Source organism: Acomys russatus, chromosome 22, assembly GCF_903995435.1.
Source record: "Acomys russatus chromosome 22, mAcoRus1.1, whole genome shotgun sequence".
Lineage (NCBI taxonomy): Eukaryota > Metazoa > Chordata > Mammalia > Rodentia > Muridae > Acomys > Acomys russatus.
Window position 1 is genome coordinate 16,603,616 of NC_067158.1, and position 27,991 is coordinate 16,631,606.

At 38.8% G+C, this 27,991-nt stretch overlaps 1 protein-coding gene across 1 annotated transcript in view; it reads left to right on the forward strand.

Moving 5' to 3' along the window:
* Vwc2 (von Willebrand factor C domain containing 2) overlaps positions 1-27,421 on the forward strand; it is a 132,070-nt gene extending 104,649 nt beyond the window's left edge. Inside the window, exon 3 of the mRNA XM_051165102.1 lies at positions 26,677-27,421. Coding sequence (XP_051021059.1) covers positions 26,677-26,828 — 152 coding nt within the window. The 3' untranslated portion in view covers positions 26,829-27,421. The remainder of the gene's footprint in view (positions 1-26,676) is intronic.
* Positions 27,422-27,991: the final 570 nt, after the last annotated feature.

Genomic DNA, 27,991 nt, shown 5'->3' on the forward strand with positions numbered 1-27,991 from the left:
AATATTTTATAACAGCTATTACCTCTTTTAAAATATTATGTTTTCTTTTTCCAGATTTTTAAAATTTTATTAATTTATTCAGATTGCAACTCAATTGCCGTCCCATCACTTGTATCCTCCCATTCCTCCCTCCCTCCCACTTTCACCCTATTCCCCTCCCCTAGGTCTATGACTGAGGGGGACCTCCTCCCCCACTATATGGTCATAGGCTATCAAGTCTCATCTTGGTATTCTGCTTATTCTTTCTTTGAGTGCCACCCAATGGACAGGACATTCTCCACAGTTATGTGGAGAACAGGGACTGACTTTCACATGAACTCTGGTGCTCCATATTTGACCACCTCCCCTTGGTAGGGAGGCCTGGTGGCACTCAGAGTTTTTATTGTTTTAAATTTTTATTTATTTTTGATAATTGGTGATTTATATTCACCCCCTTACCCTATCCCCTTTGCTCCCTGACTGCCTTCTCAACTAGCTCCTCTCCACTTTCAGTTCTGCTTTTCCCGTGGAGTTTACATGGGGTTTCTTGTATAAGATGAGGTAAAGGGCTATTTTCTGAGGAATGGGCAACTTGCCAGAAATTACACCTTTAAAGAAAATGACCCCTCAGCAACTATCAACTGCTAATAGATCTTAGAAAGTGGTAGGAGATCACATCTGGCCATTTGTCCCATCTATGATAGAATTTTTGAAGGCTCCCATCTCATGCAGGTCTTATTTAAGCATCCACACCTTCTGTACTCGTGACTACAACACTCAATTTGTATTCATGGCAACATTTCTCATAGTTCTTCCCTCCTTTTCTGGAATTTATAATCTTTCACCCCTTCTTGCATGATGTTCCCTAAGCCTTGGGAGTCTGGCTTGGGGCTCAAGTCTCAATAGTCACTTATTCTCAGGGCTTTGATGAGATATGAGTCTCTGAATTATCTGTTGTCAAGTACATAAAAGACCTTCTTGGGCCTAGGCTCAGGGTAGCACTAGTCTAAATATTTAGAAGGCAGTTTGACAGCATGTCAATTATCAGAGCAATAGTAATAGGCTCCACCCTAAGGCCTGTGAAATCTCAAGCCCTAGATTTTACCCAGGTTTACAGTACCAGGTTTGTATCCTCCCCTAAATCCAATAAAAAATGAGTTTGTTATGCCCTAAACAGTCAAGCCACCATTACACCAGTAGGATATCTTACATGGCACATCGGTAATGTAACATGTAGGGTACACAGAAGGGCAAGACTGTGCATGCTTTTTGCCCTCAGTGTCCTGCCTCTCACATTACATACAACAGTACGAAAGCTAGGCTGCAGACAACATCCAACTTTGTTGAAATTGATCTCTCTGTGTCCTGCAACCAAAGTGTGTTGCAATCTCAGCCACAGAGTCTTACCATATAGCTCTGGTGAGCAACCAAGAGCAATGAAAGTGCCCTGTTGTGTTATGGGAATATATAGGACTTCTCTGCAAATGAGTCTTAGGGCGGTATCCTGCACCTGGCACTGGGATTTTGTTTTAAAATCCATGACTTGTGGAACAGCATTATCCAACTTCTGTTCCACAGTCTTTTTGAAGTTTTTTTTTTTAATGACATAGTGGTTTTCTATATGCTTTTTCATACATGTTTATTTTTGTCACACTTCTCCTATACCCGTACCTTTCCCCTCATTCCCCCATCTCCATTTAAACTTTGTATACCTAATATTCCCCTACTGCTGCTTTTACATGCTGAACTTTACTACTAACCCCTACTCCTTTCATGCCTCAATACTGCTCCATGGCTCTGTTTTTGCTTACCGGCCTCTATAACAATCACTATAGCCTAACAAGAAAAATCTTAAAACTCAAATCTAGGCTGTGGATAAGAAATAGAGCATATAGTGTTTGCCTTTCTGGGCTGAGCACCACACTTATTGTAATATTTTATAGTTACATCCACTTTACTGCAAATTTTGTTTTTGTGGTTGAATAAAGTCATGATATATATTATATACATACATATTGTGTGTGTCACATTTCCATTATTCAACAGTCAATGGGCATTTAGGATGATCTATTGTGAATAGACAAACAATAAACATAGATACATGCTATCTCTGTCATAGGCTATGAAATTTCATTCCCAGAAATATTATGGCTACTTCATATGGATGTTATATTTTTAGCTTTTGAGAAATTACCACACTGATTTCCATGGTAAGAAGGAATTTTAATTTGCCTTCTCATGATGTCTAAGGACGTTGAAAAGCTTTTTAAGTCTATTAGACATTTATACTTTGTAGAGTTTTGGGTTTCATGCTTGTTTGTTTTCTTGATGTTTGGTTTTCAGTTCCATAATAGTCTATATTCATCCTCTGTCAGATGTATGTATAGCTGCTAATGGTTTTTTTTTTTTTTCTCTCATGCTATATAGCTTGTCTCTGCACTAAATTAACAGCTTCCTATACTGTGTAAATTTCAATTTCATTAGGTTCCATTTCTCCACTTTTGGCTTCATTTCTTGAACAACCACAGCCCTATTTGGAAATTCCTTGCTTATATTTATATCTTATATTGTTCTCCTGAATTTTTCTTTTAGTAGTTTCAGAGGTTTTTTAGTCTTTGATTGATTTGGAGTCCTTTTTTTTTTTTTTTTTGTGCAGGGTGAGTATGATGGTCAGTGTTGTCAACTCAGCCATGCCTAGAACCACCTGGGAGATGGGCTCTGAGCATGCCTGGGAGGACTGTCTTGACTGTGTCGCTTGTGGTCAGAAGATACTCCCACACAGTTGGTGGCCTAGCTTTGATCCTGGATGGTATAAATGGAGAAATGGAGCTGAGCAGCAGCATGCACCCATCACTCTCTGCTTCTTGATTCCACATGCAACATGACTAACTCCTTCAGGTTCCTGTCACTGGGACTTTCCCACTGTGATAGACGGTAACCTGGAATAGTGATGCAAAATAATCATCTCTCCCATAAGCTTCTCTTGTTCAATTTTTTAAAATCATAGCAATAGGAAAAGAAACTGAGGCAGAAGTTAGCAACACATGTGCCCATTCCTGTGATAAACATGACCGTGTTGGTCTTTGGCCCTTGGAACTGTGTGAGAAGAATATGAAAGAGTTTGGAACTTTGATATAAAAAAGTCATTGAATGACGTAAATATTGCTTAATGGACTATTCTGGTGGGAGCCTAAAAAGCATTAATTCTGACAGAAGCGTGGTCAGTGGAGACCTAGCTCATAAGGTTTCAGAAGGGAACATGATCTCTATGAAGAACCTGGCTCTGAGCTATTTGTGTGATATTTGGCCAAGAATCTGGCTTCACTATACCCATCTCCTTAGAGCTAAGTATAGCTGAATTTAAGGATAATGGAGTCATTTATTTGCCAGAAGAACCTTCAAGACATTGAGACATTAAAGTTAGTGCTTGTGTGTTTGGATGCCAAAAGATTTCTAGAATTGTGATGCTTGGTGTTGTCAACCTGACAGTATCTAGAATCAAGCAGGAGATAGTCTTCTAGGCATGTCTATCAATGAATGTTTTAAACAAGTGAAGTAGAAACACCCACACACAGTGGGCAGCACCGTAGCTGAGCCAGGATGCCTAACTGCATAAGTGGAAAAGCAGCATGCATTCATCTCTTCTTGACTGTGAATATGAGGTAGCCTGGCCCTTCAGTTGCTTGCCGTTAGGATATCTCCTCCACTAACGGACTCTAACCTGAAACCAGGAACACTTTCTTTTGTTTTGTTTTTGGTTTAAGGATTTTGGGTTTTGTTTACTTATCACCGAAATAGAAGAAGAAACTAAGACAGTGAAAGAGAAAAAACAAGTTTCATTCTATGTGTTAATGTCCAGCTTTCCTACTTCTGCTTATTGAAAATACTTTTTTTTTTAAAAAAAAATTACTATGCTCCCGTAGTGTAACTTGAAATCAGTAGAACAATACAACATCATTCTTGTTACACAGAATTTCTTTGGTTATGTGGAATATTTTGTGTTTTCCTGTGAATTTTAAGGTTTTTCTCTAATTCTGTGAAGCATAGGGCTGGTATTTTGTTTGAGATTGCACTGAAGCTGTAGATTGATTTTACGGATTGTTGTTTTCATAACGTTAATACTTCTAGTCTGTAAGCACAGAAGTTCTTTCTATCTTCCAGTGTCTCTCAACTTCCTGCAGTGTTTTAAAGATTTCACAGCAGATGTCTTCCACTTCTCTATGTTTATTCTAAGGTGTTACTTTTTCAGGGTGTTGTGATTGGGATTGACTCTCTAATTTCTCAATATGTCTATTACTGGCATATATAAAATCTACTGTTTTTATGTTAATTTTGTCTCCTGCTACTTTCTGAAAATGTTTATCAGTTCTAGGAATTGTCTGGGAGAGTCTTTAGGATCTTTTATGTATAAAATCATAGTCATCTGAAAATAATGATATTTTGACTTTCCCTGTTAGTGTCTGGTTTATTTCTTTTGTCTTATTGCTCTAGCTAAGATTTTAAGCACTACATTGAATAGAAGCAAACAAGTTAGACATGCATATCTTGTTTCTAATATTAATAGAGATAATTAATTTTTGTTTAACATGATGTTGCCTATAAGCTTGTTGCTTATGATCAATCTTGAGTATATTCAGATGTACTCTTCCCATCTATAGTGTCTCCACGGCTTTTATTATGAAGGGATGTTCAACGTTCTAAAGGCCCTTTCTGTTTCTATTGAGTTGATTATGTGGTCTCCACGCTTCTATCCATTTCTGTGGTAAATTTTGTATGCTGATTGATTTATGTACAATGAATTTATTTTATCCTCATGAATGATCTTTTTGATGTATTCTAGAATTTTGTCTATTTAATTCAAAATTTTTGTGCTGATGTTCATCGGTGAGATTTGTCTGTAGTTTTGTTTGTGGTTGTGTTTTAATCCAGTTTCTCTATCAGTATAAGGATAGCATTAAAAGGGAGAGGGGCTGGAATTTGCAGAGAGGAAGGTAGGTCAGTCCTTCAAAGTTCTTGCTTCACAAATAAGTCTGTTAGATATTCTAGGCCTTTAGGCTGGAATGATTCTTGCTTTTAAAAAATGCTTCCTGTATTCAACTATATACAAAGCTGTCATTTCTTTTTTTCATGGTTTTTAAAATATTTTATTTATTAATTTATTCATATTACATCTCAGTTGTTATCCCCTCCCTTGTATGCTCCCATTCCTCCCTCCCCCCCAATTTGCTCTTACTCCCCTCCCTTATGACTGACTGAGGGGGACTTCCTCCCCCTGTATATGCTCATAGGGTATCAAGTCTCTTCTTGGTAGCCTGCTATCCTTCCCTGTTTTGGATTTTAAGTGAAAGAATTCTTAAGTATGTGGGGCTTGGGGGAACTATGCACCAATGTCAGAGGCATGATAAGTCATCTAGTCTCACAAGCTGGGAGCTGGATTGTGTGTAATGTGTGGTGGTGGACCTACCTCATCAGGCTTCACCTTCCTTGTGTTGCGTGGGTCCACAAGCATTCCTGAGGCCTCTAAACTATTCCTCTGGCTTCACCAGCCAGGGTACATTCAGGACCTTTCAGCCTCTTATTCCTATAACTACAGGGCAATTAAAATGCCAGCAAATGAATGTATAACCCATAGTTTTCATTTCTGCTATTGAATTTCATAGCATAAATTTGTGGAATTATGATGAATAATTGTTAGTAATGGAATGGTTGGGTAAAATATGCAAATATATAATGATGAAAATAAATAATTTAGTTTACATGAGTTTGATTGGTGGGATTTCTATGTGTTTTTAAGAACAGATGGCAGACAGGTAGGTGTGGTATCTCATTCTCTCCCATGAGGAGCATTATAGAAAACAAAATAAGAAATTCTGTATTTTCATTCTACTCTTTTTACTTTCGAATGGAATGGCATGGAAGAAAAATGCATGGTGATACTGTTAGGAAAAATGCATAGTCATACTGTTGGCATATGAACAGAAGATTTGAGTACAAAAAGAAAAAAATCAAAACAAATAATTTATTTTAAAATGTATTGTACTTAGAAAATGGCCTGTATTTTGTATTCAGAATGTAGGAAATTATAATACAATTATAAAACCCAGTGTAGGGATCAGAAGGAAACAAGGAAAGATGAAAGGACACAAAAGATAAAAGAGTCTATGTATACAATTGAATCTAAACTCAGTAAAACAAATTAAAAAATAACATATTTAAAGAACTATAGACTGATCAGGTAAGGTATAAAGAGAAGCCCTGCCATTCAAAAATACATTGTCATTGAAACTCAAATCCAATTACCTGGCCACAATTTCAGTGGGTCTGAGAATTGGCCTGAGTGGGGAATGACAAAGAAGCCATTATTAAACTCACAGTCACTGAAGATATTTGAGCAATGAATAAACACAGCTAAAGGCCTCAAACTTAAATGCCTGTCAATATCGATTCTGATTACCAGGACTGATATGCCTTATACCCTGCTCAGATTCACATGAAACTGCAGGAGAAATGTCTGAATATCCCCAGAAGAAAAGATACATTTCTATAAAACTCCAGCAAACAAGGAAACACTACCTTCGACCAGAATGGGCATGGCAAGAAGAACTTAAATACTTAGGAATAATTGGTGCTGAGAGAAAAATAATGGTGCTGTAGAGTTCTATAACATTGCATCTTCTCATTTACAGTAAAATTTGACTGCATTGTCCTAATAATACTATTCTAAGCCACATAAACTTTTTTTCTTAGAATGTATTTTATATGTCTATAAGCCTCTAACAGGTACGTCTACATCATTTTAGTTACAAAACAAAAATAACATAAAAATGAAAATCAACTATAAGTCAGATGCACATGCCAGGGTTATTGATGAGGAGATTCAGAATTGTGTCACTTCTGAAAATGGCCATTGGGAGCCATAATCTTATGGGACAGACCACAGAAAGAGCATGGTCCCTGATGCACTCTTCTAGTACAGCCCTGAACTGCTGTCTCCTCACTCCCTGCCATGAAAGAAAACTTAATTTTCAGCTGTTGTCTACTTACAAGCCTAGTTCCCACTGATATTACCCAATAAATTGGGTTTCCATATGGAAACAAATTTAATTAGATCTCTGCATCACAGTTAAGCAAAAACAAATCCCAGGCATTTGGGATCCTAATGTGAAAAATAAGTAAATTAAATTTGTGAAAATTGAATTCGTGGAGATCTATGGCTTATGGGAAATTAGAATTCCTTAAGATATGGAAAAGAAACCACAAAACATTAAGGAAAATTACATAACATTTCTGTAATAATATACAATAAAACCACGGGTAGTTGGAACTTGGTATTTAGGTAGATACTGTTATAAATCAAGAAGAGAGCAACACTGGAGAAAGCAACAAAAGGAGGAAAAGAAATACTGATAACAAGAGTCACACCAAGGGTTGTGGAGATTGCTACCCAGATTGATGATCTGAGCTCTATACCTGGGACACACATGGTGGAAGGAGAGCACTGAATCTGTAAAGCTACCTTCTGACTTCCATATGTGAATGTCCCCCACATATACACACAAAATGAGCAAACACAGTAAGAACAGATTAAAACAAATCAAGAAAGTTCATCTTTAGTAGTTTTCAGGATATTATGAGACAATTTGGAAGAAGCCAATTCTGGGCCATTATTTTAAAGATTATATATATATTATATATATAAATCTCACAGCCTGTGTTTGACCTATTCATTTGAGTTCCCAGCACAAAATACCATAATGAGATATATTATAATCAGAAATAATTTGTTTCTAACACTTTCTTTTTAAAAAATATTTTATTATGCATATTACATCTCAATTGTTAGCCCATCCCTTGTCTCCTCCCATTCTTCCCACTTTCCCCTCCTCCCCTCCCCTATGACTGTGTATGAGGGGGACCTCATCCCCCTGTATATGTTCATAGGGTATCAAGTTTCTTTTTGGTAGCCTGCTATCCTTCCTCTGCGTGCCATCGGACCTCCCCATCCAGAGGACATGGTCAAAAATGGGGCACCAGAGTTCGTGTGAAAGTCAGTCCTCACTCTCCACTGAACGGTGGAAAATGTCCTGTCCATCGGCTAGATCTGTGTAGGGGTTTGAAGTTTACTGCACCATATTGTCCTTGGCTGGTGCCATAGTTAGAGCAGGACCCCTGGGCCCAGATCCACCCATCATAATGTTCTTCTTGTAGGTTTCTAACACTTTCAAGCCAAGGCATTGGCCAATTCCAGATCCAGTGAGGGCCCATTTCCTGGTTTGGCCACCTTCTGGTGGACTGGGGAATGACTTCCTCTACATTTGCTTTATGAGTCACTTAACCCCATCAGGAAGACTCCGCCATCATGGTATGATTGCTTTCACAAATGTTGTATGTCTCCATACAGTGGTCTCAGCTTAACCATCTTAAAGAGATAGGAACATTCAAACTATCGCACAGCTATGGGGTGAGGTGTAAGAAAACAGTGTGGCATGTAGCTAGTGTGGGGATGAATTGAAAGGCAACTTTGTTTAAAAATTGGGCTGTAATTAGTCTTGCTGTGATTTGAGATGCCATGGTACATTGGTACCTCTTGAAGGCCTACCCTTTTCTGGGAGGAAGGAGAGGGGAAATGGGAAGAGAGGAGGGAGAAGGCTGGGATCAGGATGTAAAGTGATTAAATAAATAAATGGAGAAAAAGGGGGAAGTTGGGGAGTATATGCAAAGTGGTAAATGTTCATTGGCAGACAGCTTGCAACAATCATTGGTTTGTGAGGATGGAAGAGAGACTCCCTACTGGATCTTGTGTACAGAACCTCGAACATGTGTGTTTGTTATATCATTCTTGTTAATGACTATAAAGGGGAGATAGCAGCTGAGTATCTGGTGAGGGCCTCCTTGCTCAGTTATGTGCCATCACTCAGAGCAGGCTACCCAGACACCAGGCAGAGAGAGCTCAGCCTTATAATAAAGTCCCAACAGAACACCATTCATCCACTAATCCATTAAATTGTGGAGTTATTAATCTATTTACTTCTTAATGCTCCCATCTCCTGATGCTTGAAAAGGAGAATTAAATTTCATCATGAGTTTGTGTGGGGATACTCAAATGTTATGGTCCCTGTTTACACATTATAAGTTTGTTTAATGTAGAAAGAAAGCAAATTAAACCAACACAATATTGTGTGTGTGTGTGTGTGTGAGAGAGAGAGAGAGAGAGAGAGAGAGAGAGAGAGAGAGAGAGAGAGAGAGAGAGAGAGAGAGAGAGTGTGTGTGTGTGTGTGAGAGAGGTGTGTGTGTGTGTGTATGGGTGTGTGTGTGTGTGTTTGTGTGTAATCAGGATAGATATTTTCCTTGTGAAACTGAAAGGTGTGGGACAGTAGTTGGGAGCACATGGAGTTCTCACTCTGTGCCATACTAAAGGTTTGTGAAAAGCAAAACTAAATTTATACTAGATGCACCTGTACACCACATCTATGACCAGTAGAAACTAGTAAGTTCTCATGTCTGTGTGATGGGATCGGGGTGTCTGTATTATTTCTTCTTCTTTTCTGGAACTTAGACATTTACTACACAACTGGAAAGTGAACACTGACAGACTGACTGCAGATGGAACACTCTTGTCAGAAGCATTATAAAAGAGACAGGACACAGAATTTCAACTCCCATTTCTTTTTTTGTTTGTGTGTTTTATTTTGTTTGGGTTTGGTTTGGTTTGGTTTTTCGAGACAGAGTTTCTCTGTGTAGCCTTGACTGTCCCGGACTTGCTTTGTAGATCAGGCTGGCCTCAAACTCACAGCAATCTACCTGCCTTTGCCCTCTGAGTGCTGGGATTAAAGGTGTGCGCCACCGTGCCTGGCTTCACATCCCATTTCTTTATCCGGTCACTACTGCCAACATAAACTCTGTCCCTTCTTTTCTTCAGAATGTAGAGCATGACTAGGAGACAGCAAAGCAGCCTCTCAGCTTTTCTCCTTTTAGAAGACAGCTGCATCCCTGGAATTATAATTCCCATTACAAACAGTTTTAAGTTGTTCAGAGATACAGCTGTTTATAACCTGCTTTTGAATGGGTGAAAGATGTCTGAAGACAGACCTGGGAACCATTTATGATTCTGTCTTTATGTAAAAAGGAAGTGCCAACATAAAAAGAAATAAGTACAAGTTTTTGTACCCAAGTCTATTCACAGCACAGGTCAGTATGCCGTGGCAGGTGGCTAAACATTCATTTGCATGGTTATGGAGTTGTGGCAGAGGCAAGGAGTGTAAATGCTGGCACTTCTGGGTGCAAGCACAGCCCTTTTCCCTTACTGGGGGGTGGGGTGGGGGGTGGAGGGATGCTTTCCCAGCCTCTTCGCAATAAGAGTGATGGCAGGTCGAGTTTCGCTTATTCAGAGTACTTCAATGATGAAGTACCTTGTAGTTTATACTTCCTCAGATGTGGGACTATTTGCAAAATTATAAGATATCTTAATATCTTGTTTATAGATCATATACACATGGCCCAATGTTAATCTTTATGATTTTTAAAGGAAATTGTACATGAAACAAGATTTTATGCTGTGGTATTTTCCTTTCTGGTATGATACTGACGTACAAAAAGGTGAAGATTTGGGGGGTATTTTCTATTCTGGAGTTTTGTCGTAGAGATGTGCACTCTTTAAGTGTCTTAGTGGAATTGATGAGAATTACATTAATGTGCATTTAGTACCAAGACAGCGCTCTGGCATGGTGGGTGCGCCCAGAAAGTGGCTCACACTCGAAATGTTATTTCTATTAGCATTTGTCCTCCAACTAGACACTAAGATTCATGATGAATGGAAAGATGCATGTTTCTCACCACTGTATCCTTGGAGATTGTTCATGCCTGTTAAGTAGTTGCTTAAAGAATAAATAGAAGAAAACAGGTATCGTAATTTGCTGAAATACTTATTTTCTGCTGTGGATGTGCATCTGTATATTTCAGGAAAACTGCCTGACAATGTGTATCAAGTTCTGAACATGTTCAGCATTTCTTGTGGCTTGGGGATTGCACTTCTAGAAGCTTAGCCTAAGGAAATAACTACATTCACGGAGTTTAATTTATATGAAAGTTGTGCCAGCCACATAAGAATTCAGCAAGATTCTGTGTGTTCTAAGTCACACATACCGCGAGTATGTGAGTCCTGCTTTGAGAGAAGCTCACAGCCTGCACCTGCATGCTAATCTGACAACACTGACACTTTCCGTATTGAGCTTTTGTGATTCGTTTTGTGAAAAACACAAGAGACTTTTTTTTAAAAGACAAAGTTTGGGTTGCTTTTTCTTTTTCTGTTTGCCTCTTTGTGACTGACAAGTTCAGGCGAATGATTTAATAACTAGGAGACTCAGCTTCCTTAACTATAAAGTTGAAAAGTAGCACCTGTCTCATAGCTATGAAACCAATAAACTGTACAAAGCTCTTTCAAGACCATGGATTTAATACTCAAGTGGTGATCGGGGATGTGTGTGTGACACGATCCCTGCATCACCTAGTGCTAACTGGAGGGTCTGTGCAGCATGAGCTGAAAGCGTCCCTGGAACAGATCCGAAAATCAGTCCCCTTGCTCTTCAAAATTGTCAGCATTTATCCTATTTTAAGAGCTTCCTTCCTCCCTGCTTTTCCTGACAGCCCGTGTCTGTATTCAATCACTACCTGTCAACACAGTTTTATTTGGTATGAATAAATACAGCATAATTAGCTTGGAAACGATTCTCTTAATTACAGTTGTAGAGGTGCCTTATTTGCTCAGCTTTCATGTCTGAAGAAGATGACACAACCTGCCAAGGCGACTTAAAACACAAAGTCTAAATTTATACATGCCATCCTTTTGATGTGCTCACACTATTGTGGCTTTGCCCAATTTCTCCCGACAGTTTTCCGGAGTTCAAATAGATGTAGCCACATTTATTCCTGAGGACAGTCTGGGGGTAGAGTGCTCTAGGTGACTGTCAGTCTCTTCCATAATTAGAACTGATGTCCCAAGGAATGGAAAGGGTATACAGTGCTCCCATCATCTACCACTGAACTGCTCTAAGAGTCATAGGAGAAAATGTATAGGAAGACACTGGAGACACCTGCTGTTTCCTGGCATGCAGTCAGAAATAGCCAGCGGGTCATTTTTTTTTTTCACGCAGACATCCATGGCCGACTTTTCTGTGGTCACCTTTAATGACTGTAGCCCAGGCTGTAAATACTGAAGTCGCTCAATGCACATGGCAGGACCCAGACAGCACTTACCTGGTGGTCACAACTGTTCAGATACTGTTCAACCATCTATGCTTTGGGCAGTCACAGTCACTTTTTAGGCACCAGCTACTTTTCTTTACCACGCTGTTAGTGCTTTCTGTCCTCAACAGTTCTGATACCTGCCCACCTGATTGAGTCCCTGCAGTGCTTCTCCAGCTTCCCCTCAGGGCCCCTTCTGCCTCAAGGGTCCCATAAACAAAAGACGCAGCAAATGAGAATTTCCATTGATTGCTCGTTTGAAGCTCTTTATTTTGCCTTCCCTTTTTAAAGACTCTGATTGCAAGTAGCATAATTGGAGGTGCCTTACACACATGTATGAAATGGCATGATGAATCCCATTATGATTAATAGACCCTAATTATGTTTAAATCTATTCGCTCACTCTGATCCTCTAGTTACCAATATCTTTCAGATCTCGTAAGGCATTTGCTCTGCTCTGAATTCCAGGGTGGAGCTTGTTCCTTCTCTTTGCTCTTCAATTCTTTGGAGACAGTTTAACATCTGTTTGGTAGCCTGCTTACTCTTTCTCTAGGTGCCACCAGGGCTCCCCACCAAGGGGAGGTCGTCAAACATGGGGTACCAGAGTTCATGGCATATAAGTTTTGTTTTGTTTTGTTGTTGTAGTTTTTTAGTCGTTTGTTTGTTTGTTTCGAGACAGGGTTTTCAGGCTGTCCTGGAGTTGCTTTTGTAGACCAGGCTGGCCTCTAACTCACAGCAGGCTACCAAGATGAGACTTGATAGCCTATGACCAGATAGTGGGGGAGGATCCCCCTTGGACAAAGACCTAGGGGAGGGGAATAGGGTGGGGGTAGGATGGAGGGAGGAACAGGTGGATCCAAGTGATGGGATAACAATTGAGTTGTAATCTGAATAAATTAATTTTAAAAAAGACAATAAAAAGAGAAACAATGTGACTAAAGTCATACATGGTGATTAAACTATAGTAAAAAAAAAAGAGTTTGTTGTTTTGTTTTGTCTTTGTTTTGCCAGTAATGTTTATCTTTGTTTTTTTCAGCAGGCTCACCATGATAGTCTATGTTGCTACTACAATATATATTTTCTTTTTTCTAAAGCGCCCATCTGTAGCCTCTTTTCTAAGTCAACAACTACAATATTTTTATATGATATGTTGTATCTTACCGTCTAGTAATAATTTCATACCTTAATTTCCCAAAGATGGGTCAAGAATGAGCAGTTGTGTGCCTCCCTGCCCAAATCAAACCAGCTTTCAGATTTTGTTAAGAAAAATTTATTAGAGCTGTCCTTATTCTTTCCTACATATTGTGCCTTTGTGAGCATTCACAAAGCTTAATTGGCCTCAAAGACTATGGTGTCAAAATTTAAATATTTAGTCTCTGTTCCTTTAGACAATTATGGTTAGGCCTTTTCACTGTATATTTCTGTCTGTCACAAGCTATCTGAATGTTCTAATCTGTTGCAGTGTGCTGACATTTTTTTCTGAATACTTGTTAGTTCATTACACCATCAGATTTTCTATTTTATCTTCTATATTTCACCTATTTGTTATATGAGAAGCCTCGGCTTATTTTCTTTTTGATTCATTTTATAAAATCCTGATTATTGACTTCTATGTTATTGATTATGTTGAGTAAATGCTATAGAAATTCTGTGTCAGATAATTCCAGAATGTGCAACAACTGGCTTTAAGGTCTTATCCTTCTGCAAACTCATGTGCTTGCCATTAAACAAAAATCTGTTGGACACTGCTTTGAGCTAGTTTGTAGAAATCACTTAAGACTAAAAATAATGTCATGCTATGCAAAAATGGGATACATGAGCATATACACTGCTGTTCAGAATAATCTAGGCAGTCTGGACTTCAAAAGTCCTGGCTACTGAATTCCTTTATAAACTCCCAGGGGTAAACAGGAAGTCATCAACTCTAACTCACAGTAAATGATGTTGATACACAGATCTCCTTCAATGCTTATCATGTGGCCTTGGACTAAGTTCTGTGGTTTAAAAAAATCTCCCAATTAGGGAGGTAGGAATGGGAGGATACAAGGGATGAGATAACAATTGAGATATAATATGAATAAATTAATAAAATATATTTTTAAAAGAACCCCACAATTTTGGTACTCAGTGAGACTTTCTCTTCAGGCATTATTTTTGTAGATACTTCTGTTTTTATGCATGTTATTTTCTGTCTTGGATCATTTTCCTCTTACAATGTTAGGCACAATCTCTATTGTCGGTGGACATTTTTTATCCTTTTCTTTTCCACAAATTTATTTTCAAATCTTTGAAGGCTGTTTGGATTTTTAGGGGTCCAGTCTTCCTTAGACAGAATTATCACTGTTTCTGAATGTTTATTGAAGCTGTTTTATACTCTCTGGTTTGTTTGTATGTCTCTCCTGTGATCACTGTCACCAGGCTGTAAGAAGTGCCCAACTCTGGGGCTGACACACATGTTCAAGTGGGAAAATAGTCCTATGCCAGTACCTTGATTCTCTGTTGTCACGTTTGTTTCAACAGAGGTTCATATTTGGAGTGTTCTTGGTCTACAGTGATACTCCACCCATTTGACATTGTACCTGTGGACTTAAGAAACACGAAAGGATAGTCTGAGCTTATATTTCAAGACAGCAGGAAGTGTAGTGTGTTAGCATTCAGTTGAAACTTAGAAAAAGAACAACGGAAGTAAGTCAGCCCGAGCTTACCCCATCTCTCCTCGTGCTCACATTCTTCCTCTGCTTCCTTTTAGGGAGGCCTGGGTTCTCTGGTTTATCTCAGGAAGCAAACTAGACTCCCTAAATCTACAGTGTTAGATCCACAAGCCAGTATGCCACAGCTTCTTTGAGATACCCTAGTAGTTCCCATTTGTCATGTTTTGCTTGTGGTGTGGTGGCACAGTATTATTTCAGAATATATTCATTTTCCCTGAAAGTCGTTCGTTTAGTTACATTTAATAGCAGAATGATTATAAGTAGGCATTTGAAGGACAGTTCCTTTTTTAAACATACTTATTGAAATCACTTTTCATATGGTAATAAGGTTTACTATAATAATTAGTCATTTATTTTTGTACTGTTTAAACAGATACATTTCCAAGCTGAATTTACAAATACACTTATAAAAGATGAATAAATATTAAAATAATAATTCTATTATATAGTATACTTAGTACCAACTTAATTGAGTAAAAATTTCCTTTCCTATGTTTAAATTAATTAATTTTCATACAATTTTATGAGCCCACCAGAAAATGAAGACAGATTTTAGACCAGCATCCAAATGCCATCTGCTTGCTTATCAGTCACATACAGATTTTCTGTTTTACAAATTATTTAAGGCATAAAGTAATTGTGTGTAAATATTTAATACTACATCTGCACACGCTGTAAACCTGAAGATAAACTGGTGCTATGGTCACTGTTTCTCCTCTGGGTTAACTGATTTAAAAGACAACAAAACAAATGCAAGCAGCAAACCTGTAATGGAAGTTGCTCTAAGTTTGTGCTGCTTCTAATTAGACATTCAGGGCAAATTCTGAATAGTTCCCTCTGCTCTGCCACTGCCTCAGCCACTGCCACTGCCACAGCCTCTGCCACAGCCACTACCTCAGCCACTACCACTGCCACAGCCACTACCTCTGTCACTGCCTCAGCCACTGCCAGTGACACTGCCACTGCCATTGCCACTAATCTTGCAGGCAATAGAAGCCACTAAAACACAAATTAGAAATAGAAAAGCAACTGTACCAGTATTTCACACTAATGTTCCATGCATTGCTTCCATTGGTCTTATCTTCTAGGCATATCCCATACTTTTATAATGCCACTGAAAAGACCAGGAAGAAAGGATGGAGAGGGATAGGAGGTAGAGACAGACACTTACACAGAGAGGGAGAGAGGGGAGAGAGAAAGCTGGGGAGGGAAAGAGGGAAGAGAAAAGAGAGGGGGAGGGAGGAAGCATAGTCTGCAGGTAGACACTGTCCAGTTTCTTTGAACCTTTTAGCTTTCTTACCAAGTTTTCACTGTTGAGGTCAGTGTGTGGCTTTCTTGTACCACACAAGAAGCACAGAAAAGTCATGAGATGAATCTTGTTTTCTGCCTTTCCTTATATACCAGATTCTGCAACCAGAAGCTTCAACTCCATCTTCGTTTTTATTGTCTGGATTTTCCTTTATCTTCAATTCCTAAAACCAGAATCCACTGAAAGTTTCAATGCTTTCCCATAAAAACCCCAAGCTATGGGCAATTACATTGAAAAGAGTCCCACTCACAATTTTATTCTGCTGGGGACATACCACAAAGAAGAGTGGGGAGATCCAATGTAAGATGCTCCCCTGTTGTGTGGAGTAAACCTCCACAGTAAACCTTGTGTACCAGGAAGGTAGACAATGAAGCCAGGCTAATGCCCTGAAGCCACATTTGTGTCCAGGCCTGCCAGCTTAGTGCAGGAGAAAGGGTTCTGCTGCTGTATGAAGAGCTGCTCAGAGCATTGCAGGAAGGAAGCAGAGGTGTGTGTGTGTGTGTGTGTGTGTGTGTGTGTGTGTGTGTAAGAGCAGCAGGAGGGCAGGATGAGAGCTGACGGTCTAGAGCTGCAGACCCTTTGAGTTGCAGCAGCAGCTCCACTCGTAACCTAGGCCTTAACTGTTTTCACTTATAAAGGAGGACAAAAGCGAGCCAGCATTGGGACCTAAAGGACAGAAAAATAAGGTCTAAAGATAAAGGACAGAAAAATAAGGTCTAAAGATTAGAAACTAGACAAATTGGAAAATAAAAAATACAGAAAATGATGAACCTGAAAGCAAATTCCACAACCAGCCAATAAAATAATGACTTTCAATTAGTCAAAATAAATCATTTTTAAAAAATAAAAGTAATAACAAAAGGTTAGAAGCACTAGCTTACAGAATTATGAAATATACAGAGGATATCATAGTTGCGGAGCTAAATTTATTATGGGAGATATTGTATAACTCGATCATCATAAATGATTAAAGTCTCAATTAGGTGGGCTATTTTCTGGCCTTATTAAAAATACCTCAAGAGAAATAATTTGAATGGTGTGAAACATATGTAAAAAGTAAAATATTTGTTAAATAATTTAGTTTCAGAATGACTTTTGCAAGTTTTTGAAAAGCAAGTAATATATGATTAAAATTAGCACATAAAAGCAGAACAACTCCCAATAAATTTAATAAAATTAGGACAATTCTAAACCACAACCTCATTAAAAACAGCTCTGCAGAGAAAAGTGCAGGAAAATTCCACTATTGACTTAAGAGAGTAACCTTATTAAATCACAACTGGTAATGTAACACTCCATAAATATTTAGGATTCTTCTGGCAACCCTTTCAAACTACAAAGACTTGGTGTCACAGCAGCAGCTAAGCACATCTTTTCTAAGGTATTTTTTTTCTAGTGTAATTCTCTTAGTTCTAGCTGGTAGAAGTACACAGAGTGCTTCCATGGTGTCAATTTGAGAAGGTCTTAGCACTGGGTCTGATCTTAGGTCATTAACTCATTAATGGCTGCACTGGGGACACAATGCAGTAGTGGAGATGGTAAGAAGCCTATGCACTCAGGCAAACTCTTAGTTCCTGACATGGCAAAGGGGAAAGAAACCAGACACACCCGGAGCTGCTATTTGGCTCCAACAATCTCTCCCAAAAGTCTATGCGCTAAAGCTAGTTCCCAAACTGGGGATACTGGAAGGTGATGGTTACAGGTGGCAAGCCTGCTAGAGGATGGAAAGTGTCAACACTTCCCCTGTCTGCTTCATGGTGCACTTGGGGTGACCAGCTTGTACTAGCACATGCTGCCTACCATCATGCTCTGACAGAGTAAAGACATAGCCATGGGGCCAAACCTGCAAGGAGTAAACCTCTGACATAATAAGCTTTCCCCTTCTAAGCTGATTATCAAGTTGAATTTTAAGTAATGAATTACTTCCCTTACCATAGCATTTATAAATACTATGTATTTATAAAACTATAAAAAATTATTAGGAGCACTTTATATAACAAATGGAAATGTAAAAAACACAATGAAGAAATGACATCTTAAGCTTCCATATTCCAAAGAGTGTGTTAATTAAAAGTCTTTTAAAAATCTATTTGAAATAAAAATTAAGGAGTAGTCACATAACTTTCATTATGTCCATCAGCATATGCAGATTATAGATGGCTTAGAAGATGTGAGAAACTGAATTAACATTGTGGATGTCAGGCTAACAAGGAGACTTTTAAACATCCAAGTTGGAATATAGTTAGGCTGAATATTCAAGGTCTTTTACTAAAGGTGATTCAAAGTCGCAGGAACGTTTTTCCGTTAATAAGAATAGCTCCGTTAATAACACAGCTCATCAGAGGCCTTCGATATCCACTATTGTTAATACTTTCTGGCTTGTTTGGTTTATGTTCTTTGAAAGCTGTATTTTGGTGTTTTCTCTCTCTCTCTCCTTTTAAAATGATACATTAAGACTCAAGGTGGAAGATGAAACTCTGCCAGATGAACACATACCTACAGCATAGCCTTGCAATAGCTAGAGCAGCAGCTGAAAGAACTGAGGTGGGAGAGAATGATCTCCTGACTCCGCTGGGAGTCTGTCCACAGTCATACACCAGATGAGGGCTCATTTAGTGCATGTGAACATCGGCCTGAGCCTTAGCAATCCAGCAGAAAGCAGTAACAATGTCCATTTTAATATTAAAACTTGAAGCGATACATGTATTGAAAGATGGCTAAGCAACTGTCACTGAGGAAATGGAAATTAAAACCACATTCAATATTATTACACATCTCCCATGACAAATCTCAGCACGATCACGAGCTCTCGGTACTCTCCCAGAGGGCCAAGTTCTGAATCCACATGGTGGCTTGGGACTCCAGCCCAGGATATCTGATGTTCCTCAGGCCTCCAATAGCACCCAACCTCATGTAAGTTGCACAAATACACTTATGTATAAAAATAAAAGCAAATAATGTACAACACAAAAGACTGATTCAGAAACATCGGAGTGTATTTTCTTATGGTTCTATAGGCAGAAAAGTCCGAGATCAAGTTGATATGAAGTTTAGTGTACCTTGTGGGTACTTTTTTATGGTGGCATCAGCACATAGATAAAGTGGTAGGAGCAGAGGCAGAATGGCTCTGAGACTCGCTTCTTTAAGAGATGCCTAGTCCTGGGGGCATTTCATAATTCAGTCCTGCTTTCAAACAGCCCCACCCCAATACTGTCACAGTGTCCATTAAATGTCTGCACATGGATTTTGAGTAACACTAGCATGCAGACCACGTTGCTGCACATCGGCTGAGGTTGGGATGTCTCTGGGATCCAGATGTTATGAACAACAGCCTCCACAATTGTCAACCCTCCATCTTGTAGTCAGACAACATATGAATATTCAATTTAGCAAGGTTCATTTTCCTTGTCCCAGAGGAAATACAGCATTATTGTTATATGATAGAATTATTGTGGAATTACCTATCATTAGTTATCTAGGCTAAGCCAACAATATATAATACTTATTACCTATATAACTCAATATTTATGGGTTTTGAATGTAATTTATATACTTATGAAGTTGTTTTGCCTATTGCAGAGCAAATAGCTAAAAACATTATTATATATTAAAATTAAGTAATTAGGATAAAGATTATTCTCTCTGTTTCTATAAGTGCAGCTACAGGTATGGGTGTTCATTTTTTATTAAGTGACTATAGTATTAAATTCCACTTATATTTTCTCATTAATTAATTTAATAACTTTCAAGATGTGGTGTTGAAACCACTATATTTAGGATAGGAAGACTCTAAGTCTAAATGTCCCACTTTACATAAAATTACTTTAAATGAATAACATATGTGAATGTAAAAATAATTACAACATTTTAATGAAACAACCATGTAAAGTTGTCAAAATACAAAATTCTTGGTGAACTTTTTAAAAGAAAATTAATTTGCAAGACCAAGATCAACACGGCAGCACATGCCACTCAGCAAACAGCACTGAGAGGGCCAAAGATAATGAATTTGAGGACTGCCTAAGTTATATAAAAGAAAATTGGTGCATTTTATTTCTTTCAAATATAAATGATTACTCTGAAAGTGACAAAAATAGGAGAACAAGTTACAAGATTGAAGAAAACATGTTTGCAAGTCTTCTGACTGGTAAAGGAACAGTGTCTAAAATATAAAATAGCACAGAAGCTCATGAAATGATGATCATTATCAGCCACTAAAGAAACAAACATTCCTTGGCTGGTGCCTTAGTTTGAACGGGACCCCTGGGCCCAAATCTGCCTATCATATTGTTCTACTTGTAGATTTCTAGGACCCTCTGTATCCTTTTATTTTGCTATTCTCCCATGCGTCTCTCATTTAGAGTCCCAATAGGATGCCTTCCCCTCTAAGGCACCAGCCAAGGACAATACAGGAGGTAAACTTTAAACCCCTTCCCAGATCTAGCCAATGGTCAGAACATTCTCCACAGTTGAGTGGAGAGTGTGATATGACTTTCTCACGTACTATGGTGCCTCACATTTGACCATGTCCCCTGGAGGGGGAGACCTGGTGGCACTCAGAGGAAGGACAGCAGGTTGCCAAGAAGAGACTTGATACCCTATGAGAATATATAGGGGGAGGTAATCCCCCTCAGGAACAGTCATAGGGGAGGGGAATAATGGGAAAATGGGGGGGGGGAGGAATGGGAGGATACAAGGGATGGGATAAACATTGAGATGTAACAAGAATAAATTAATAAAAAAAACATTCAAATCTGGAAGCAAAGTACTTCTCTCTCAGAATGGCACAAACTAATATCTGTGACAAGGTCAACACCTTTTAAGGGTGCCAATAAACAGGGCTCAGGTGTAATGTAAATTTTGGTGTCTCTTTAGAAAACAGTTCTCTAAACCTTGCATCCAAAATGAGTGGTGTTTTTAGCAATAGGGTCCTACCATCTAGTTATGGTGGACAATCGAGAGCAAAGGGAATAGCCTGTGTTGTTCTGCATGCTGCTGGGGACTCACTAATAACCTGTAGGGAAGTATCCTTTGCCTGGCACTTGAGATTTCCATTTTACAGTCCATGGCTTCTGGGATTAGGATGGTCCAGCCACAGAACCTCACTGACCAGGAAACCCTCTCTTCTGGCCTGCTTAATAGTACTAGAAGATGCTGTGCAGGCTTTCAGGGAAGAAAAGTCATCAATAGTCTCACCCAGTACTGAACCACACAAACTTCAATACTGATGTGCCTGGCAAGATATGTGCACTGGTGCAACAGTGGCATGATGGTTATGGGGATAACCAACTGCTTTCTGACTGGAAATGAGGCCTGCTCCGCAGAATGTATTTATATTATGAACCTGGTCAAAAGGCTGTATCTAAGGAAATTATAGGTCCTTAGAGGGAGCTTGTTATATTGCCTTCTAAATAATTATGTTTATATCCATAAGGGAAGGTTGCTTTCAACTTTAATCACAGATTTAACTTTTTGAAGTAGGTAGTGTTTACTATGGGGACACATATATGGCCAAAGCACAAGTATAAATAATTCAGAGTGTCCACTTGTAGATGAATCATCTGTATTAACCTCCCCCGCCCCCTCACCAAAGGCTCAGGGAGCATTGTAGAAGAGTGGTTTGGAAAAATGCAAGAGGATAGCTATGAAATATGTGTGGACATGCCCTAGCTGCCACACATCAACTTTCAGCAGCCGTGCTTACCTAAACAAGTCCTGCACAAGGTTAAATCAGTCAAAATTCCAGCACGAATAGAAAACTCGCCCCCCCCCCCCCGCAAAGCTGCACCGTTGGCTGTTGATACTGCGGAATGGAAAAAGGTCCCCCTTCTTTTGAGGACTTGGGCACTGACAGGCTGCTCATCCCTCAGTGGATAGCACCATGCCCATCACACACACGGGCAGCACTAAGTGCACTCATGTGGCTATTAATAACAAAAAACAGGACATGAAGTTGGGATGGTGATAAAGTGAGGGAACATAGGGAATTGGAGGTAGTACTCATGGATGAAATTAAAATACATTCTACAGATGTCTGAAAACTTCAAAAAATAAATAAAAATATTTTTAAAATCCCAGTTGGCAGTATGTTATAAAATATGAAACTACCATACAAGCATGCAATTATTCTCTGTAGCATATATATATGGCCCAAATATTTGGGAAGAAGGTCTCTCAAAAGTAAAGTAGCTTAACTGCAATATACCCATGCCATGGAGTATGTCTTATCTATAAGAAGGAATGAATTCACTACTTGGGCTCTCCAGGGTATTGTCCTGACCTTGTACAATCAGTCTCAAAAAACCAACATGCTATATGACTCAATTTATGTAATGCTCTTTTCACAGTATTGTAGATACAGAAAACACTATAGTGTTTCTGAGGTGTTAAGGGTGGTGGGATAAAGGAGAGTTATCATGGCTGTGACGCATGGCATGAGGGAGCTCTCGAATAAGCAGACACTTCTCTGTGTTGTCTTGGGTACTTACTATACAAAACTCCATAAATGAAAAAAATAACATATTACACATATTTATGTGTATATATAATATTAATATATAATATAATATATATTATACACACCATGCAATGGTCACTGCCCTTTTCATATTGCTCTATAATTATACAAGATATAACCACAGTGGGACACTGAATATAGTATGCTTGGGTCTCTTATCTACTACCTTTGCAACTGCCTGATTTGACTTAAAATTACAAATACAAAATCAGAAGGTTTCTAATTACTATACTTGATAGTGAAAATACAGACTCTGATGGTTTTAATTACTATGCTAGATAAAGAAATATACATTTGCAGACACAGATATTCAGAAAGAGTTGTCCAAAAGATAAACCGATTTGGTTAATTTATAGCATTGCTTCTTAAAATATAAATGCTGTAGAAAATTTTAATAATTGAAGCCTGTTAAGAAAATCTAAATTGAAATTTTAGTAAGATGTTTATATCCATCAAATATATCATATGGTCTTGATCCAAAATAGGTTATAAACTATAAGAACAGTAGCTCTTAATTTATGTATCATAAATTAAATTAAATATCTGAAACAGGAAAATATAGCAACGTGGGCTACAATTCTAATTAAAAGTTACCCAAATAATCCTCTACTCAAATAAGTTATTTTGCATGGAAAAAAGCTAATCTCACGTATTTTTCAAAGTCCTGTGCTTTAACATATTTTTCATTAATATAACAAAATATTCAAGGCAGGCTACTTTAAAGGAAGTGAATTCACAAGGGGATGGTATAGGCTCCATATCCCATGAAAGCACCTCACGGTGGGTGATATTTCTGTCAGCAGTGCATATAAGAAAACATCACATCACCAGATATGAAGCCAGAAAAGCTGCTTAGGTCTTGCTTTCTGGATTAGGAGTATGTCCTTGGTAGAAGTTAAGTTTTTTTCCAATCCCTACTCTTTAAAATAAATTACAGTGGGAAGATAAATGATAAGTAACATAAAAAGCAGCTTGAGGTTCACACAACCCACCTGCCAAATTTTGGCCATTACAAAGAATAAAATTGCACTGAGTTTTAAAAAATCCAAAATCTAAGTGACATAGAAGAAGAAAAAGAAGAAGAAGAAGAAGAAGAAGAAGAAGAAGAAGAAGAAGAAGAAGAAGAAGAAGAAGAAGAAGAAGAAGAAGAACTATAAATCATAACAGCCCAAGAAGGACAAAGTGCAGAAACAGCAATTCAGGCAAGGACACTTTCAGAATAACTAAGAGGAATGGGCAGCACATAAGGAGACTCTGTGGCATATTATTTTCCCCTGTCTGTAGATGAGGCTACAGTGGCACAAAGCAATTACACTAGTTAGTCTAAGGCCACATATGAAACTGCAGTACCATATTTCTCTGAAGATGCATCCTCTGAGAAAGTCCTTCAGGATACAAGCATTCAGAGCAATTGTATAATGAGTCTTCTATGCAGATCACACTGATATTAGGATGAATCAGAAGCAAATTGTATCCCTAAATTCCGTAAAGGAAGATTATAAGCAGAAAGAAGAAATGATGTGAAAAGCAGTTTGAAAGTAATGTGACTTCATGGTGTATCTGGCAAAGTGGGTGCAGAGTGACCAGGGAGAAGCACTTTTTCATATGTTGCCCTGGGGCCCTCTGGACATTCATCTGACTGTGGAGAAGAGGCATGGGTAGGCCATATGTAGAGAGGGCTAGGGAATTGGCGCAGTGCTACTGGATACATAGAGCCCTTAGATTTAAAGCCTAAGTCTAGCGAAGCTGATACCTGACTATCCTTAACAGAAAGTCAGTAGATGTCCCTGTGAAGCAAGATCATGCTGCCTGGAGGCAATCCAGCAGCTGCTCCTCTAAGTACAAGGCTGGAGCTCAAGAGAGGCAAGAAAACTGGATCTGCAACTTGATCATCATCTCAAGGGGGCAATGCAGTCTCTGCAGGAGGAGGAAGAATAATAAAGGGAAGAAAGGGAGGATAGGAGGAAAAGAAGAGAAGCGATTAAGGGCAGAACATTAGTATCTAAGGAGAAGACAAGAAAAAGGCCAAGGACAGAAAAGGGGCCACATATACTCACGTGCATACTTGTGTGTGTGTGTGTGTGTGTGTGTGTGTGTGTGCGCGCGCGCGCGCGCGCGCGCGCGTCCACCCAAATACAACACTTAGAAAAATAGCCACCAAAGAAGTGTGACTTGTTCCCTTGGAAGCATTAATATATTAAAAGCGGGGGTGGGGGGCAATGGTTTTTGCAGATATCTAAGTTACCTATATATGTATATGTTTCCAGGGCTGACCCTTTGGGATTGAATAAATCAATTGGTGTGCTCTTCCATGGGGAAGACAAATTTCTTCTGCTCTCATAACTCCTGTTATGGTAACTCTCTTTAAGAGGTTGAGGTCTCCTGAGAATTTCCCCTTTCAAATAAGTATATCTACTGGTGTTATTGTTCAGATCATGTTTAGGCAGCCATGTTACTGAGGCTTCATGGCTGTAGCTTCTGACGTTCCTAGAAGATGTAATATCACAGCAAACTCAGTGGCCCTCTGGCTCTTACAAGTTTGCTGTCACCTCTTCTACAGTGACCCATGACACTTAGGAACAGAGGTTGTATTGCTGATTTATCAGTTGGGGCTGTGCTCCACAACTGTGCATTTTGATTGGCTGTTTTTTTTTTTTTTTCTGTAAAGATCTCCACTTATGGCAAAGAGAAGTTTCCTTGATGAGAGATAAGGACTACACTTACCTGTGGGTTTAAGTACAAATTTTTAGAAAATAGGGAGTATTCTGGTTTAATAAAGTGGCAGTTGTAAGGTTGCTTCTGAGATCCATGACTTCACTAGGCCTGGGTAGTTGGCTAGGTTTCCAGTGCCAGGCATGATTTCCCTCTTGTTGAGTGGGCTTTAAGTCCAGAGAGCTGTTGGTTACTGCCAAGGTATGTGTGCCAGTATTGTAGCCCTAGGTTTATGATGTCATGTTTTTCACTGCTGGGGTTCACAGGTAGCTGAGAACGACAGTCGATTGCTTTCCTACTTTGGAAGTTTGCACGGAATCTTCTGGCTTCCTATTGCCCTTGGTTTCCCCCCGCAAGGAATGGAACATAAGTCTCTTTTGCTGAAGACATGCACTTCAGACATAGGGCTCAACGGACCTGAGGTAGAACTGACCGAAAAGTCTCTTCTCTCAGAATCAATTACATAATATTTTATAACAGCATGAATTTCAACTCACACTGAAAATATTTTTCCTGTTCATTTTTCATGCCCCTGAATTTATACCTAAAATTAAGGACTGAAGGCACACCTTTGTGCTCATAAGCCTTTCCTTGGTGTTACTAACAAGTACTGCAGTTATAGTCGTTAGGCGTATGGAAGACATGCGCTGGCACAGTAACTGGGATGTTGCTCTAAGGTGGGCTCCAGGTGAGCATTATCATCACCTACGAACTTACTTCTTTGGCCCCTACACTTAAAGAATCAGTAACTCTGGGCTTGGGGCCTGCAGCCAGCAGTTGGACAGAAATCCTGGTAATTGTGGCACCTGGTTGCTGTCGTTGTTTCAGTACATTTGGGGATATGCTGTGGAATGACTGTTTCCTTGTCTAAGTTCTCTCAGCTAAAGCCGCAATGAAGAGTGAGCCTGGTTCTCAGAAGCTGCAGGTTGGCTGTACTTTTTAAGTAATTTGAATCTAATGACTACAGACTTGGCCCCCAAATGAAATATCCTACTTATGAAAAGAGTAATGCTTTTTTCCTTAAAATTTTAAGTAATACTGGCTTCATTTCAGAAAAAAATTGTTGGTGATTTTTGTTCTTCTGGTTATGGTTTTTCTAACTGTCCTGCATAAAAAGATGACTAAAACACACTGCAGGGCTATTTATCTAATTATATACATTATACATTTATGTACACAGTAGTATGAAATGTATTTCTGCATTTCAGGCCCAAACTGCTTTGCAGAAACTGCTGTCATCCCAGCTGGTAGAGAAGTGAAGACCGACGAATGCACCATATGTCACTGTACTTATGAGGAGGGTACGTGGAGAATTGAACGGCAAGCCATGTGTACGCGACATGAATGCAGGCAAATGTAGACTTTATAATACAAAAACTCTCATGTTTTTCTAGAATATTTTACTAATGTGACATTCTAGATGACTCTGAGAAATATCAATCAAAAAGAGAAGACTTTGGATAAGGAGTCAAGGAAAATGGTTGGTACTTTTGTTTTTCTTGGTAACAATTACAGCAAGAGACAGAAATGGATGTATTTCAAAACATCAACAAGAACTTCGGGCATAAACTCCCTCTCTAAATAAATGTGCTATTTTCACAGTAAGTACACTAAAGTTCACTATTATATATTAAATGTGTTTCTATAATCCCTCTATTAGAGTCTTATATATTAAAAAATGCTGTTGTCAACCGTCTTCACTGTGTACCGGTATATCTTTGTTAGCTTTCATTCCATCACAAGGGGGTGCTAGTGGTACCAGGAATCTCTTACACATGCACATCAAATGCTGTACCCTATTAAGGAATTACAGAAAATGATGACTGCTTTATATCAAAATCCTGTTCAAATGCTATTTAACTAATGCTATGTATCTAATCCTCCCCCTTAGAACACAATCTAATTCATACAAATAGGCTTCATTATTTTAATAGCCCATTTCGTATATCAGTTCATTCTGTATAAAGATTGCTAGCACATACTCTTTCAGTTCCCATAGTAACCCACAAGTAAATACTTACATGCATTTCATTTTCATTCATGGTACCTATTCTTCTAAATATGGCATTAATTCATTCCCTGAGGAAGAGAAAGGCATTTGTGTTCATGTCTGTGAAACTGGGGGTGTTATAAAAAAACTGTGGGGGGAGACAGGAAGGGAGAGTCTTTAGATCCCCTGGAAAATAGCTGAGAAAAGTCAAATTCTTGAACAAGCATATGATACATACATACAAGCATATGGTACATACATCTCAGGCCTCAGTGCACTCCTGCTGCTAGTTGCAATAGACATATCTGTTCTCGATGACAGAGTGAAGTGATAAATCTATCTAGCATCAAGAACAGCATGAGGAAACTACTCTTTGTCCAATTATGTATTAACAAGTAAAAATGAAAGCTAAGTACAGTCTTTCCTGCAGTCACGTATGATCCAGACATCCTCATTTGAATATGGACTAATGACACTGCTGCTAAGTGTTGCTGATTGGACTATGGTGACTGGGGACAGGTCTCTTTCTGTGA